The 14,716-nt window shown below is 32.4% G+C and overlaps 1 protein-coding gene across 1 annotated transcript; it reads left to right on the top strand.

The window, feature by feature from the left end:
• Nucleotides 1–12,102: 12,102 nt before the first annotated feature.
• On the top strand, nucleotides 12,103–14,515 carry LOC147808613 (uncharacterized). Its single transcript, XM_087163469.1, has 2 exons — nucleotides 12,103–12,516; nucleotides 13,653–14,515. The coding sequence occupies exons 1-2, from the start codon at nucleotides 12,375–12,377 to the stop codon at nucleotides 14,453–14,455; spliced, it is 945 nt and encodes a 314-aa protein (XP_087019595.1). The 5' UTR covers nucleotides 12,103–12,374; the 3' UTR covers nucleotides 14,456–14,515.
• The last annotated feature ends 201 nt before the right edge of the window (nucleotides 14,516–14,716 follow it).

Raw genomic sequence — 14,716 nt, 5'->3', positions numbered from 1 at the left:
CATCAGAATTCGTTTTTAGGTGTTTCACAAATCACACATAATGATTCACATTCAAGTGATTTATCAATCACACATCATTATTTTAAGTTATTTCTGAATCATAAACCGTGATAAGTATTTAGGTAATTTCAGAATCATGCGTCACAATTCTCATTAGTAATTTACAAATCCCACATTGGGATTTGTAAAAATGATTTAATCACACATAGTTGTTCTAAATTAAACGTTTTTAGAATCTCAAATTGTCTTTTGCCACATAATGATCACTATTTACGTGAAATAATTAGCTAATCATACAGCAGAATTCACATTCAAGTGATTTATGCATCACACATTGTAATTTACGTCTTGTTAATTCCTGTGTTTTTTATCATTTGCTATTCATATTGTCTCGATTTAAGAAACATTCACGGCAACTCAATTTCAATACAAATCGCACATTGTGATAACGTGATTTACGCACTCTTCGAGACTTGCTTCATCTTTCTTTTAATTTTGATTTGTATATTGTTTATCTCGTCATGCTAACCGTGGGCGGTTTTCGTGGTTTGTCTCTGAATGTAATGCAAGTGCGGGTTAGTTCCATCAAAAAGTCCTCCGCGAAGGCATGTGTCTCGCAATACTTGATTCAGGAGTTCCTTTGTCTTTTGGATTGGGTTCAAAATTGCAACGCTACTGAGTTGAACATTTGTAGTTGTAAACTTAAAAAGTTGTGTCGGTTGTTCAACGATGGTTATAACACTACCTCAATTTAAGAAATTTATCAAATGTATAAAAGATTCTAGGTATCATATAAAAATGTAACTTTGTTGTTGCTATCTCAGAGTGACATTTGTAAAGAGTAGGAGTAATTCCTTATTCTACAATTTTAGCTGCTTAATTCGCTACCAATTGAATAAATTTTTGCATAAAAGCGCAGCAGTCTTAGGTTGTATTAAGCCCCGCATTTCCCGTGTTTTCCATTCTAAATATAAAGTAGGCGTTACTTTCTGCGCTGAAACTTATGGGGATAGAAATTAAACACACTCCGGGCTTGTAAATTGAACATTAAACACTTCTATTGCAATGAATGTTCCCAGTTTACGAAGTATTGAAATGAGAGATTATTAGTAGTTATATTGAATCCAACTTTAACAAAATGCCCACGTGGATATTTGATCTTGTAACTCGGTATTAGGCCAAAGGCTGTTGCCGATTCATCTGCTCATGGTGAAAATCGATAATCATTTGTACATTTGCATATTTAGACAAATGAAGTATTTACATTTAAAACTGTCTTTCAACAACAGACACAATATTTGGGCTAATGTTCAACTCCGTAGGCTTGTAATTTTAAACTCTATCCAGAAGAAAATGGAACTCCTGCACCAAATATTAGAAGAAATATGTTTTCGTGGAGAACTTTTTGGTGGAACTGACCCGCATTTGCCTTACATGGAGACGAAAACCTCCCACGGTTAGCCTGTCGGCTAGGGTACCCTAACCCATGATCCGTCTACCCCTGAGGATGTGTTACGTTAACACTGAGGTCGGTGCAAGAGAGGTGCGGAATTCGTATGGACCAGCCATCTCTGGGATTCGAAACCGGTTCACCTTCCTAGAAGGCTTAAATGAAGTATTGATAAATAAAGGCTTTTCCAACAAGGCTGGATAGCCTGGTTGGAAAAGCGTTAGATCCATGTTCAAGAGGTCGTGTATTCAATCCCGGGGTCCGAGACTCCCCGTGTAGTAAATGGTGACGGGTGCATGTTGAATCTGTCGGGTCATTAAGCTCTTCATATTCCCTTAACAAATCAATATCTCTGAGAGTTCTGAATTGGAGATTGACTGTTTTCTTGTACAGTCAAAACTACGATCTGTAGATGAATGAACGTATGAATGCGGACACATAGTAAACGGGTTATGAGGTATGTGTGGCTGAAGTGTTCTTGGCCATAGATAGCACCACGGAAAAACAAGAAGTGCACCCTCTGTAATAAAATTGCTTGGTTTCACCGAGCAGGCTTGCTGATATCGGTAAATGGCGTTCGAAAAAACAACAGATAAATAAAATAATAAAAATAAGCCGCTATGTTTTGTTTAAAATGGGCAATATTAAAATAATGTAAATAGAAATTAAATAAAAAACTGCAATCGATGTCCTTGCTTCACAAACTTCATTCGTAAATTGTGAGGGGGAAAATTGTTTAGTTTTTTTTCGAAATATAACCTTTGTTTCTCTAGCTTTAATTCCTAATTTTATACTTTCGTAACGAAATTGCATTAAAACAAAGTAAATCTTAAAACTTATTAAAATTTAGGTTACAATTTTCGAAAGCATAATAATTTCACGGAACATTTGGAAGACTTCTGCAAAATCTAGTTTAGAAATCCCTGTGCTACAAGGTAAGAAAATAAAAATTGAATCACATGATCGACTAAAACAAGCCACTAAAAAAATGTCTCATAAACTATTGACGTTGTCTCTAGTAAAACAAGACACTAATGTTAGAACCGCTAACTGTAGACCGCTATTGAACAACCATCGGCATTGACTTCATATATATCTTGTTGATTTTTCAAAATTTAAAAAATATATTGCTCCCTTTGACTGAGGATTACTATCGACGTAAGTTGTTCGTCTATCATAATAAAGCTTTGAGTAGATAGTAGACTGTCTTGCCAAGTATTGAAGGTATTCCATTTAACTACTTTTCTCAATTTACTCTTCAATTCTAGCCGATGCGGCACTACTTCCAATAAAATACTTGAATTAATAGAAAAAACATTTTGACTACCATTAATTTTTTTTTAAAAAAAGTAATGAATATTAAAATTATTTCTGTTACTCAAGGCAGCAGGGCAGCATTCTGGGACCGATATTATACATATTATACACTTATGATTTTCCTATAAACAAAGCCGATTATAACAGCCTATTACGCAGACGATACCGGTATTATTATTAAATCCAGAAACCCAAATCATGCTCTTCAAAAACTACAAGACCATATAGACGAAATAGAAGACTGGTGCTTAAAATGGAAAACTGCAGTAAATGCAGGAAAATCACAAATATTAATTATACAAAATAGAAGAATTAAAATACTTCCACAACTTCAACCAAAAATGTTCAACATACCAATAGTTAAAAAAGCAAATTATCTTGGCCTTATAATCAATAGCAAACTCACCTGGAATGATCACATCAAAAGCACAATAGATAAAGCAAATGCAGCAATAATAGCCATACAACTATTAATATATAATCAGAATATGTCACTTAAACTAAAGAAGCTACTATATACAGCAATGATCCGCCCAATACTTACCTATGCCTCACCTGCCTGGACAACGATACCTCAACATCTACTGAAGAAATGAAACCAATGCCAAAACAAGATCCTTAGAAAAATAACCTGTGCAAGATGGTTCATCCGGAATACCAATATACATGCAGACCTCAAAATACCAACTCTATCACAGCATATATACAAGCTAAACGCAGATTTTTTCGATAAAGCCATAGAATGTAAAACAGCAAATTTTAATGAAATCTTTAAATTTGAAAATTATATCAAAGATAAAAACTACAGACCAATAGCTGCACATTTCACCTCCGACGCCTCATATCATAACTATAAAAACAAATAATTTTATCAACCTTTCTGAAAATAACGTTTACTCATGCTGATACAATTCTGAACAACTCCAAAAACAAACAAACACAGTTTAGAGCAAGCTGCTCAATTTATTTTTGATTCCTTTTTAGTTATTCAAGCAAAGAGCTTGAAACATTCATAAAAGCAACTCCATTGCCTGCTTACCTCATTGCTCAACCAAAACTGTTCAAAAATTCCAGATGAATGGGATAGGGGCCGCTTCGCGGTCCGGGTGCCCAATAAAATCTAAAACTAGGACTAGTTACTCAAGGCATGGATGTTGTAATATATTATTAATCCTTCTCCGCAGACTTATGAAAGAGCCAATGGAGGAGGTAAAAGCGAATAAAGCCAAGCAACAATGGTGATAGCCACATACCTTTTGATATTGATGCCCGAGAATTGGAAATTGAATATATATAAGAATTAACGCATTTTTTCGTTGCTTGGTTGTCGATGCCCCGTTTAGATTATTTCTCATGTTTTTAAAGGTTTCAATTCATGTTTTCAAAAGAATTTTATCCCATAAATTATTAATAATTGTTTTCCTCGAGTTTCTTGGTCATTGAAGCCGTTAACATTCATTCAAAGTCTCGTTTGAGTACCAATCTCAGGGATGCCACAAGCTCCACTTTCTGCATTAATTTTAATACATTACTAGTAACGAATTATACATAGTAAAACTTGAAGAATAAGGATAAATACGCTTACTTTTTTAAAATGTCACAATGGTATAGCTGAAATAATAATAAATTTTATACAATATAACAATATTATCTGAATCAGAATTTTTCAATATTTACTCGCATGAAGGCTTAGTGTCTTTTCCCCCATGCTGAAACGCATGGAGGGATAAGAAAATATTTAAAATTTAACATCTCAGGAACTCTTTTTCTCAAAGTTTGTATTCTGTGATGTAAAGTTATATTCTCTAAATTGTTGCAAAAAAATGTTTACCTTACAAATTAAAACTTATTCGACTATTATTGAAAATAATAATAAAAAATAATAAATATTTAGCTTTACATATATAAATATCTTTGAACAAACGAGTTTTATAATTGCATGCAAAAATTTATATGCGAAATGAGAAATTAACATTAGCGGGTTCAAATTTTGGAGAGCTCTTCTGACCAAATTATTGGGACCTTATTTCCCATGTTGCGGTAACCCCCTGAATTACGGGGGTCAGAAATTTGAATCCGCGGAAAAAGGGATGAGTTTACTCAGAGAAGGTACATTTCTATGTCTGATTTCGTAACATTAAATATCGTCTGCACTCATTAATTGGCATATTTGAGATCACAACCTCGAGCTGTCCTAGAACGTGAAAATACGATAATTATCCGAAATAGTCTTCCTTTCTTTTCTTTTCTTTTTCTTTTTTTATGCATTGAACACATTTAGACAAAAAAATAAGTAAATAAATAAATTGATAAATGAATTAATAAAGTTATGACCTAAAAATACCACTTTGAAAAGAATGTGTAGCTCTTCAATCGATTTTCGATCGAAAATCTCTGTATCAGTACCAGTATTAAGTAAGCTTAACTGCAAGACCAAGGTAAACTACTTACGTGTTAAATGCATCAAAAATTTATTCCTCTGCTGAGTTATCGTTATTGATATACTTTTCAAATTGATGAGAGCTGGTTTGGAGAAGAAAGTAGGCGTTACTTCTGATAGTATATGCAAGTATAAGATATAATAAAATTTCAACAGATATGACGTTCTAACAATTTTGTAAAACATGCTCCCTGATGCTCGCTTAATTCTTTTATTGATAATTCACTGTTAAATTAGTGAAATAGAGCATGAAAAGGTGTATTTATGAATTAACCATTACGAAAACTTTAAAAAACGAAAACTATTAAAAAATTGAAATTTCTTAACTTAATTTTACCAGTAAAATAAATAAACATTTATTTATATAAAAAATATTTACATTAGTTCTATTTCTGCAACTCCGACACAAGATTAGTAACGCTACGTGTCCTAGGGCTATAACGCAAAGCGTATGTTGCAAAATATTAAAGATTCGCACTGTTACCCGTTGATGCTTAATGTAGTCTATTGGAATCCTTGTAGCATGTTGTAAAGGGGCGAAATTATGAAAATGGTGTCATCAGATGAAACCGTATACGTTAAAGATTCGCCCAGTTCATAAATCGGCGGATTTTGACGTATATTACCAAAGTCATTCCTTGGTAATATTGCTGCTAAATTATTTTAAAAATTGTTTTTAACATTGTTAAATAGATTATAATATATTTGCAATTTTTAACATTGTTTAATTATAATTGCTTAAACATTACATGTAAAGGAAAACAATTTTACCAGTAATCATAATAAACTATATTTGTAATGTTTTGTATTTTTTCGTATTGTTGCGATGTTTGAAATAGGACACATTAATTTTAACGCTCGGGCACTCTACTCTGTAGTTATAGTGCCTGAGTTGCATGTGATAAAGGAACAAAATTATTAGAAAGAGAAAGGTGTCATCACATGAAACCGCATAAGAGTTAAAGATCCGCCCAGTTTATATATTGGTGGCTCAAAAGAATCGTTTTCTTACAAAAACTTATCAAGCATGGAGAGTCACTCTACGATAATACAATGTAAAGGTCAAATGTTTTTTATTTTATTTTAATTCTTGTATTTGAATATGTTATATTGTCACTCATAAAATACCCAATATTTTATTAATAAACAAACCAGGGATGCAAACTGCTTCTCTCTTTGCGAAGTTTTACGAAATTGACAGCACATTAAATAAAAATAATTTAAGAATCATAACGCCCACCCTTTAAGAGGGCAAAGCAGAGATTCCAACTGCTCCGGACACGCCAAAATAATTAAAATAACAATAAAGTAAATTTTGCAAATATCTGACTAAATTTGTTTGTTCTTTAAAAGACATAGCATGACATAAATTTTAAGAAGTGGTGAATTTTTTAGCCTGCGAATTATTTAGAAATAGTGGTGGATAAAAATCAACTAAATTGAATTTATTAGACCAAGAATCACAATTTATAAACTACCACTTTGAAATATATAATTCATGTCCGGAACAAGTTGGCATCTCTGGCAAAGTTGTATTTTATATGATGCTTTGCATTGTCAATATGATTTTTGTGGAAAAAAATACTTAAAAGTAAAAATACTAAACTAAGAATAACATTATTTTCGTTACTAAAAGAAAATACATTTTTACAAACGGGAGCAAGTTGATATCTTTGGGAATAGTAGATTAGTGTAAAAGATGGTGTTTCACTGTAAATGTATTAACTGTAAGTAATCAAAATGTTGTCAATTTAAATCACTCAACAGAGTTCATTATAAACAATTTTAATATTTTATTTTAATCATGATCCGAACATAGCAACAGCTGCTTGATGAATATATTTATACAATCCCAATTATCTTTTCATTGTTCACAATATTTTCCTTAGTGGAGAAATGAATAGAGAGTTTTTTATGCGATGTTCTAATATTTTTAAACCGTTTAAACACAAAAAAATCCAGATTTTTTTTTTCAATTATGTACCACTGGTTAAGTGCAGCCCTATGTCACATTCAATTCCTAACCAGGACTTTTTTTTTAAAAGTTCATTCGAGCGAACATTAAGTGTTACCCTTTTTTGTAGTACGTAGGGTGGGTAAAGGAGAAGGTGATAATATATTTCAATTTAAGACACGATATTTTAACGTCATATGTTTTTAAATATTTAGCCAAAAAACTGAACAAAAAATAATTTCGATATACATTTGTATTTATACAAGCCTCACAAACGAAATATGCAATGTCAAATACTTACCAGTTCAAGTTCCCGAGTTTAATTATGCATGAGTGACTAGAAAAAGTCATTTGTAAATGAAAAAGAAAAAAAAAACATATTCTGATAATTTTCCATATTTATTTAAATTTCAAGCACAAATCCTTTGTTGTTGTAATGAAAAGGAATTAGTTTCATCAAAAAGGCAATATTTGTAAAGATATTTAAGAAATCTCAATAGAAAAAGTATTTATTTTACATTATTTTCAAATACATTTTATTCTGAAAATTAATCCCTCTAAACATTCTTTTATGACTTAAACAGTATGCGTGAAAATTACACAGTCCCACTGTCTTTTTATCTGTATCACTTGGGTCAAGTTCAGAGCCCTACTTAGCCTAATTGTGGCCCGGGGCAAACACTTCTTTAGGGCCCCCTTCCTGCTGTACTACTTCAGTAATGAAGAACCGGACTTTATGGAGGTATTTAAAATTTTCACCTCATAATACATATATAACAAGAAAATTGACTAATACCTAAAATAACTATAAAGTGCTCCTTTCCCCTAATGGTCAGACGCTATATTGTTCTGTCCATTTTATTGTATTTTTGACAATTCTGTCCATTATGCCGAATGCAGTTCTCTGATTGTAAACTTTGCCATCTAGCTGCGAAAGATTCATGTCCTTGATGACATTAGGGAGGAAGTCAGAAAAAACGTTGCCTCAAAGCCGATCAGAAGCCGGTATTTTTGAAAACATATCGCATTTTGCGATTTGTAAAAATACAGAATTTCGATTGACCGAATTTGTCCATCTTAATTACAAAAATTCAGTCGAATTCCGCCTCTAGAGAGCCATGGATTTGCGAAATATAGATTAATGAAAAAACAAACATAAAACAGACATATTTTCATACCTGCCAACTTTCACTCTTTCCGATAATGGATATTCAGAGTGGTTGTAAAACAATAAACGAAAAACAGTGTGACTCAAAAATATATTTATATTTTGATCCCGTTGAAAATCGTTTGCGCAAGGATTATTTTGCTTTGATACATATTTATTGTAATTATTTATATGTAGTGGTGGTCAAACTCATTTATAATTATCATTATAATTCAAAAAGTTTATTGGAATAACCTGAGTATTGCTACCACTTTAAATATGAAAATAAAATCTTCCGGAAAATCCGGAAGAGTTGGCAAGTATATAGTTTTCACTGTAGTGATATTTAGTTCTAAAAAATGTTTACTAAGGAAGGAAACGTAAAATTAACTTTCTATTTGATTTGCCCCTTTCCCTCTGATGTGGGGGCCAGGGGCAATCGCCTGTTTGCCCCTGCTTTAGTCAGGTTCTGGTCAAGTGCTTTGATTGTATCTGTTTGAAAAGTGTTTAGAAATTTACGCCTTTATATTTCGTTAAAATTAGGGGGGGGGGTGGAATTTAGTTAACACACCATTTGATATAAAATAACACTGGAGGAGAAAATGCTCTCGCACGAGTCACGAATTAGGTAGGATCAAATATTTGCATAAATGCAATAAATTTGTTCGCGAGTGTAATTATATTTACTTACCTGCCAACTTTTGCGCATTTGGCGTAAAATTTAATTTTTATATTTAAAGTGGTAGTAAATATATACTATTTTCTCTTTTAGGAACTAAATTTTTAAATGATTTTCATCACCACCAAGCATATATATTAATATGTGTTACTTTTATGGTAGGCAGCTTAAGCTTTTACAAATACAACGTATTTTTTTGCTTAAAATTGAAATTTTTAATCCATTTTAATACCACTGGGAAAAATCATAATGGAAGGGATTAAAAGTTGGCATGTATGTATTTATAAACATTAAAAGCATGAGAAAACAATTGTACCAGAAATTAAAACAAAAAATATTTTTTGAGTTTTCTGTTTCTTATATTTAATTTAGTAATTTGTTCGAGACGTAATTTAGCGCTCAGGCATCCTACTCTGTAGTTCCGACGACAGAGTAGAATTTGTAAGAAAGACTGTAGAGATCTGTCTGTATCTTCAATTTTTTTAGGTAGACGGCCATCATCGATCTCTGCTAGATCGCATATAGGTCTAAACAATCTGGAATCGCAAGTTAAGGTTTTAGGTTAAAAAATAAATTAAAAAACTTACGAAGTATTTAAATAAATGAAACAAGAGAAAATAGTTCCACCGCAAATTATTTACTGACATTCTTTGAAATTTAGTAAATATTAGTAGGCGTTATGTTTCATAGTATAATTATTGAGTATTCTAAAAGAGTCAGATCTACTTTTCTTTGTATGTTTACAATTTAGGTGAAATGGACCGAAATAAATAAAAACTCGTTGTGATCATGTCACAGATTTTTCAAGAAATTTTTTTTAGATAAGTTCTCGATGCTAAAGTTAAGCTGCTAAATTATAAGTGAAGTTGCTAAATTATTATATTAAAATTTTTAGATTACAATTTGGGGGCAATTTTGAAATTTGGCTCGAATTTTAAAAATTGCTGAACTAGATATGGTGGTGTGAATATTTAAAATGTCTATATCTTTATCGTATGATCTAATTTCGGTGTGATTATAAAGAAAAAAATTTGAAGACTAATGTTACTAAATTAAAAATGCTAAAGATATTTGTATACGTTTATAAAAAGCTTTATCAAATTTTTAGGAGGAATTTATTTGGTAAATTGCAAAAAAAAATTTATGTAAAGGGACAGCGTTTAATTCTCTAGTCCCCCCCCCCCTTCATAACGTTAAATATAATGCTCTTCAACATCGGAAATATCAAGAGGGTGTTCGTACTGTCTTTAAAAAATTGAAAATTTATTTTCGCAAGAATAATTCCAGATTTTTTTAAAGCACAAAAATGAAGTTTCTTGCCCTGATTTTTTTTCGCGTAATGTTAAATGTATAATTTTTTAACGTACAAAAATGAAGAAGATGTTTGTTCACTTTTGATAAGTAAAAAAAATATATAGAAACTTTTGGCAAAAATATTTAAATTTTTATATAACACAAAAGCAAAGTTTCTTGATCCTGATTATTTTTCACACAATACCTAATGTTATACTGTTCTGCATAAGAGAACTCTAAAGAGTATTTTTTACTCGTCATTTAAAAAACAAAAATGGTTTTTAGACCCGCAAGAAAATAAAAGCAAGGTGAAAAAACTAAGTTATGTAATCGCTTTCACATACAAATAAAAGTAGCTTGTTTTTTGTTTTTTTTCACCGACCTTTAACGGAAAATTTTCCAACTGCTTGTAAGTACTTGTACATTTCGGGGGGCACATTTTCAACACTGTAAATTAATTTGCGAAAAGTATTCAACCCTTTTCTGGCATCAAAAAAACTAGGAGGTTTAGCAATATCTTCTTCAGTTTCACTCAATTCTTCTGTGTCATTTACAACATCAAAAATATCCTTTAATGTAAAATGTAAGCACATCACAAGGTAACATTTCGTCGTTGAGCGATACATATTCTTTAAACGATGCATTGAAATTAAGTTTATATTGGAGCGACTTCCAATCATTATCAAAATTTTCATTTGTTTTTTTAATCTTCATCTGACATTTCACCTTCAGTTTCAAAGTCATACTCTTCAGTTCTATCTGCGTCGGAGAATTCAACTTTTTGAAAGCAATTAACAATTACAGATTGTGTCGTCATTGATTCCCAAGCCGATAAAATAAACTCAATCACTTCTAAAACGTGGACTTTTTTTTTTTTTAGCTCTTCAGCATTTTCAAGTCCTTGCAGCATCCGATTCGCAAGTCGCATTTTATAATGCTGTTCAAACATCTTGATTAGTGTTTGATCAGTCGGTTAAAAAACAGAAGTAGAATTAAGTGGTAAAAACTACATCCTGATGTTAATGCAATTATTATCTTTGGAATGAGCAGCACAGTTGTCTACGAAAATTATGATGCTTCGTTTTTCTTTCGGCATCTTACTTTTCTTTCGTTTTTTTTTTATTTTTTTAAATAGGCTTCAAAAATTGCAATTGTCATCCAGGATTTTTGATTACTGTCATAGTCACAAAGCATTTCGAAAGGATCGAGTTTTTTTTCTTTTTTTTTTTGATTTACCAATAACTAAAATCGGTAATTTTTCTGTACCATTCATACTGAAAACTGGGTGCACCGTTTCTGAGAGAATATAAAATAATTATTCTTCCCCTCTATGGCTCAGTTTCTTTTAGACGAAATAAGCGATTCACCATTACCTCTGAAGCATAGATTGCTATACGCTCTACGACTTTACATTCATTTAAAGTCTCATTTGTGTTGCAATCTCGGATTGTATTATTTTTAATAAATTACTAGTAACGAATAACTCCATAGTTAAACTTGGTGAATAAGGATAAATAAACGTGCTTTTTTAAAGTGACACAATGAGATAGCTGAAATGAAGTTGAACCTGATATATTTTCCGCTAAAAAATACTCATTTATAAAGCGTAACAAATTACTAGCTATTCTGTCATATTATAATAAGACGAAAAATAGTTTTAAAAAAAAGCCATTCATAATCTACCACTAATATTCTAATACTATTGTTTTATATGATATTTAATAAACTGCGAAAGTTATCCCCATGTATTCTTAGCATCGCGTAACGCGTCTTACAACTCTGAAATCACTTAATATATAATTGAAGTCTTTTTTTCGATTTAAGGCTGGGACACACCTGTCATGCAGCGTTCCGATCCGACTACGGTCATACGGCCGGACGACTGTATGAGAGGAGAATAGTCAACGGCCTTGAATGCAGCAAGCCACACCTGTCCGTCACGTGACCTGTTCTACTCCCACCCGTCTCCGATTCGTTGTCCGATCACGCTCAGACAGTGCAGACCATTCGTTTACTTGATGCGGGACGCTTGTCGTTAGTTGTTTTTGTATAGTTTTCTGTGTTCTATGGTTTTCTGACATCGCTTGGCGAAAAATGGCGGCTATAAAACCGGAGGAACTGATCGAAAGTGTAAGAAATTTTCCAGTTTTGTATGATCAAACTCAAGAACAGTATAGAAACTCTGACTACAAGGACATTATCTGGAAAAAAGTTGCGAAGGAATTGAATGTAGAAGGTAAGAACATTTATTATTATTATTATTATATTATTATTTATTATTATTATATTATTATTTATTATCATTATTATTATTATATTATTATTTATTATATCATTTATTATTATTATATTATTAATAATTATACTAGATTATACAAATTTGAAAAAATGCATAGCTTGGAAAACAATAAACTTATAAACTTATGAGGGCCCGACGTTCTTGCCACTCCACACTACCCTCTTCAGAGTTGAAGAATTGTTTAAACTGCTCTCTTACATTAAATGCTTCACGATTTTCCCCTCCTCTGCGACGTGGAAAGTGCTGGAGGCGAGATTTCTCCACTGGAGTTATGTCAGCACCATGAGTTAGTTCAGGCACTTGGTAGTTTTCGTCATTTCGAATGAAGTTGTGCAAGATGCATGCTGCGAGTACAAGACTCGTTATGTTGTCAGGACTTCCCTGGAGAGGTCTCATGAACATTCGAAATTTTTGCACCAAAATGCCAAAAACGTTTTCCGATATTCTTCTTGCTCTACTCAATCTGTAGTTGAAAATTCTCTGCTCGTTAGACAAGTTCTTTCCAGGAAATGGTCTCATAATGTTTTCAGTAAGGGGAAAAGCTTCATCTGCAACTATAACCATAGGAAGTTTAGTGTCTGTTCCTGGGAGACACTTTTTGTCAGGGATGTTAAGTTGGTTTCGAGATAGCTTTTTACCAAAATTAGAATTAGACAAAACACCACCATCAGAGTTTCTTCCGTAGCTTCCCACGTCTAGAAATATGAAATTGTAACGAGCATCAACTAGAGCTAAAAGAACAATGGAGTATGTTTTCTTGTAGTTCCAATAGAGACTTCCTGACGATTTTGGAGCTTGTATTGTCACATGTTTCCCATCCATTGCACCAATACAATTGGGAAACTGCCACTTTTTCCAAAATTCTATCGCTATTTCATTCCACCTGTCCTCATTCGGAGCTGGCATTACTTCGTTCATAAGTACTTGAATTACCACTCTGCTTGTGTGATGAATAATGGAACCAACTGTACTTCTTCCCATTCTGTAACTGAATGATATGGTTTTGAAAGAATCTCCTGTAGCAAGAAACCTGTAACAAACAACTTATATTAATAACTTTCTATCATTTTTAGGGCAAGAAGAGGAATGTAAAAAGAAGTGGAACGGAATACGAGACAGTCTGCGAAGAGCTAGACAGAAAAGAAAAACCAAATCTGGACAGTCGGCAACATCAATCAATAGATACAAATTTGAGTCTATCCTTGAATTTTTGATTCCTCATCTCGCCGAACGTAAAGGTCTAAGTAATGTTCCTGATGAAGAGGACGATACTGATGAAACTCAACTCAATGATTCTCATCAGCAGAACTCCACCAAGGAGACACTAAATATTATAAATGAGAATGAATCTCAAGAGACTGCAGAATCCGTGTCGTTGCTAACACCTACAACTCCAGCCAGTCGAGTTTCCATCGACCATAGACCTCTATCTGTAAAACGCAAAAGGAAGCTTGGAGTGAAACCTCAAGAGTCTCCATCATCTCAGCTAATGGCATACTTATTGGCTGAGAAAGAAGCTGAGAAGAAAAAAGAGTCACGTAAAAATGATGGACAGCACCCTGTTGATGCTTTTTTGGCTGGAATCGCTACAAGTCTGAAATCACTGCATCCAGTTCGTTTTCATTCAGCTAAAGGGAAGATCTTCAATATTGTCCAAGAGTACGAATTACAGCAGCTTCTTGAAAACCAACAAACTGAAATGATTCATACAAACAATGTTTCCTCTGAAACGTCTATTACAATGTCGGAAGAAGAGGGATTGTATGCACATTCAAATAGACCCGCACATTTCTCCAGAAGTATTCAACATACACCAACACATCCCGCTGACACTGAAGAAACTTACTGCACTAACGTAGATTTTTTACAGCTTTAACAACATATTTCATATTTGGACTGTGAAATTGTAATTAAATGATAATACATTTCTTTTGGTAATTTTCTTGTACATGTTATGCCTTTTTAAAATCGAACTAAAGATTTCAAATTTATCTGGAAATATAATTGTCATAAAACAAGGTTTAACTAATATATTCTGAACTTTTCTTAAACTATTTGAAAAAAATAATTTTGACAATTTATTTGACGTAGCAATTTGCATCATGGTTAGGAAAATTATGTTTTATAATCATACATA

The sequence above is a fragment of the Parasteatoda tepidariorum genome, chromosome 5 (assembly GCF_982258835.1).
Source record: "Parasteatoda tepidariorum strain Cologne lab strain chromosome 5, Ptep-v5.0, whole genome shotgun sequence".
In the NCBI taxonomy this organism is placed as follows: Eukaryota; Metazoa; Arthropoda; class Arachnida; order Araneae; family Theridiidae; genus Parasteatoda; species Parasteatoda tepidariorum.
This window is presented reverse-complemented; position numbering and strand designations above follow the sequence as displayed.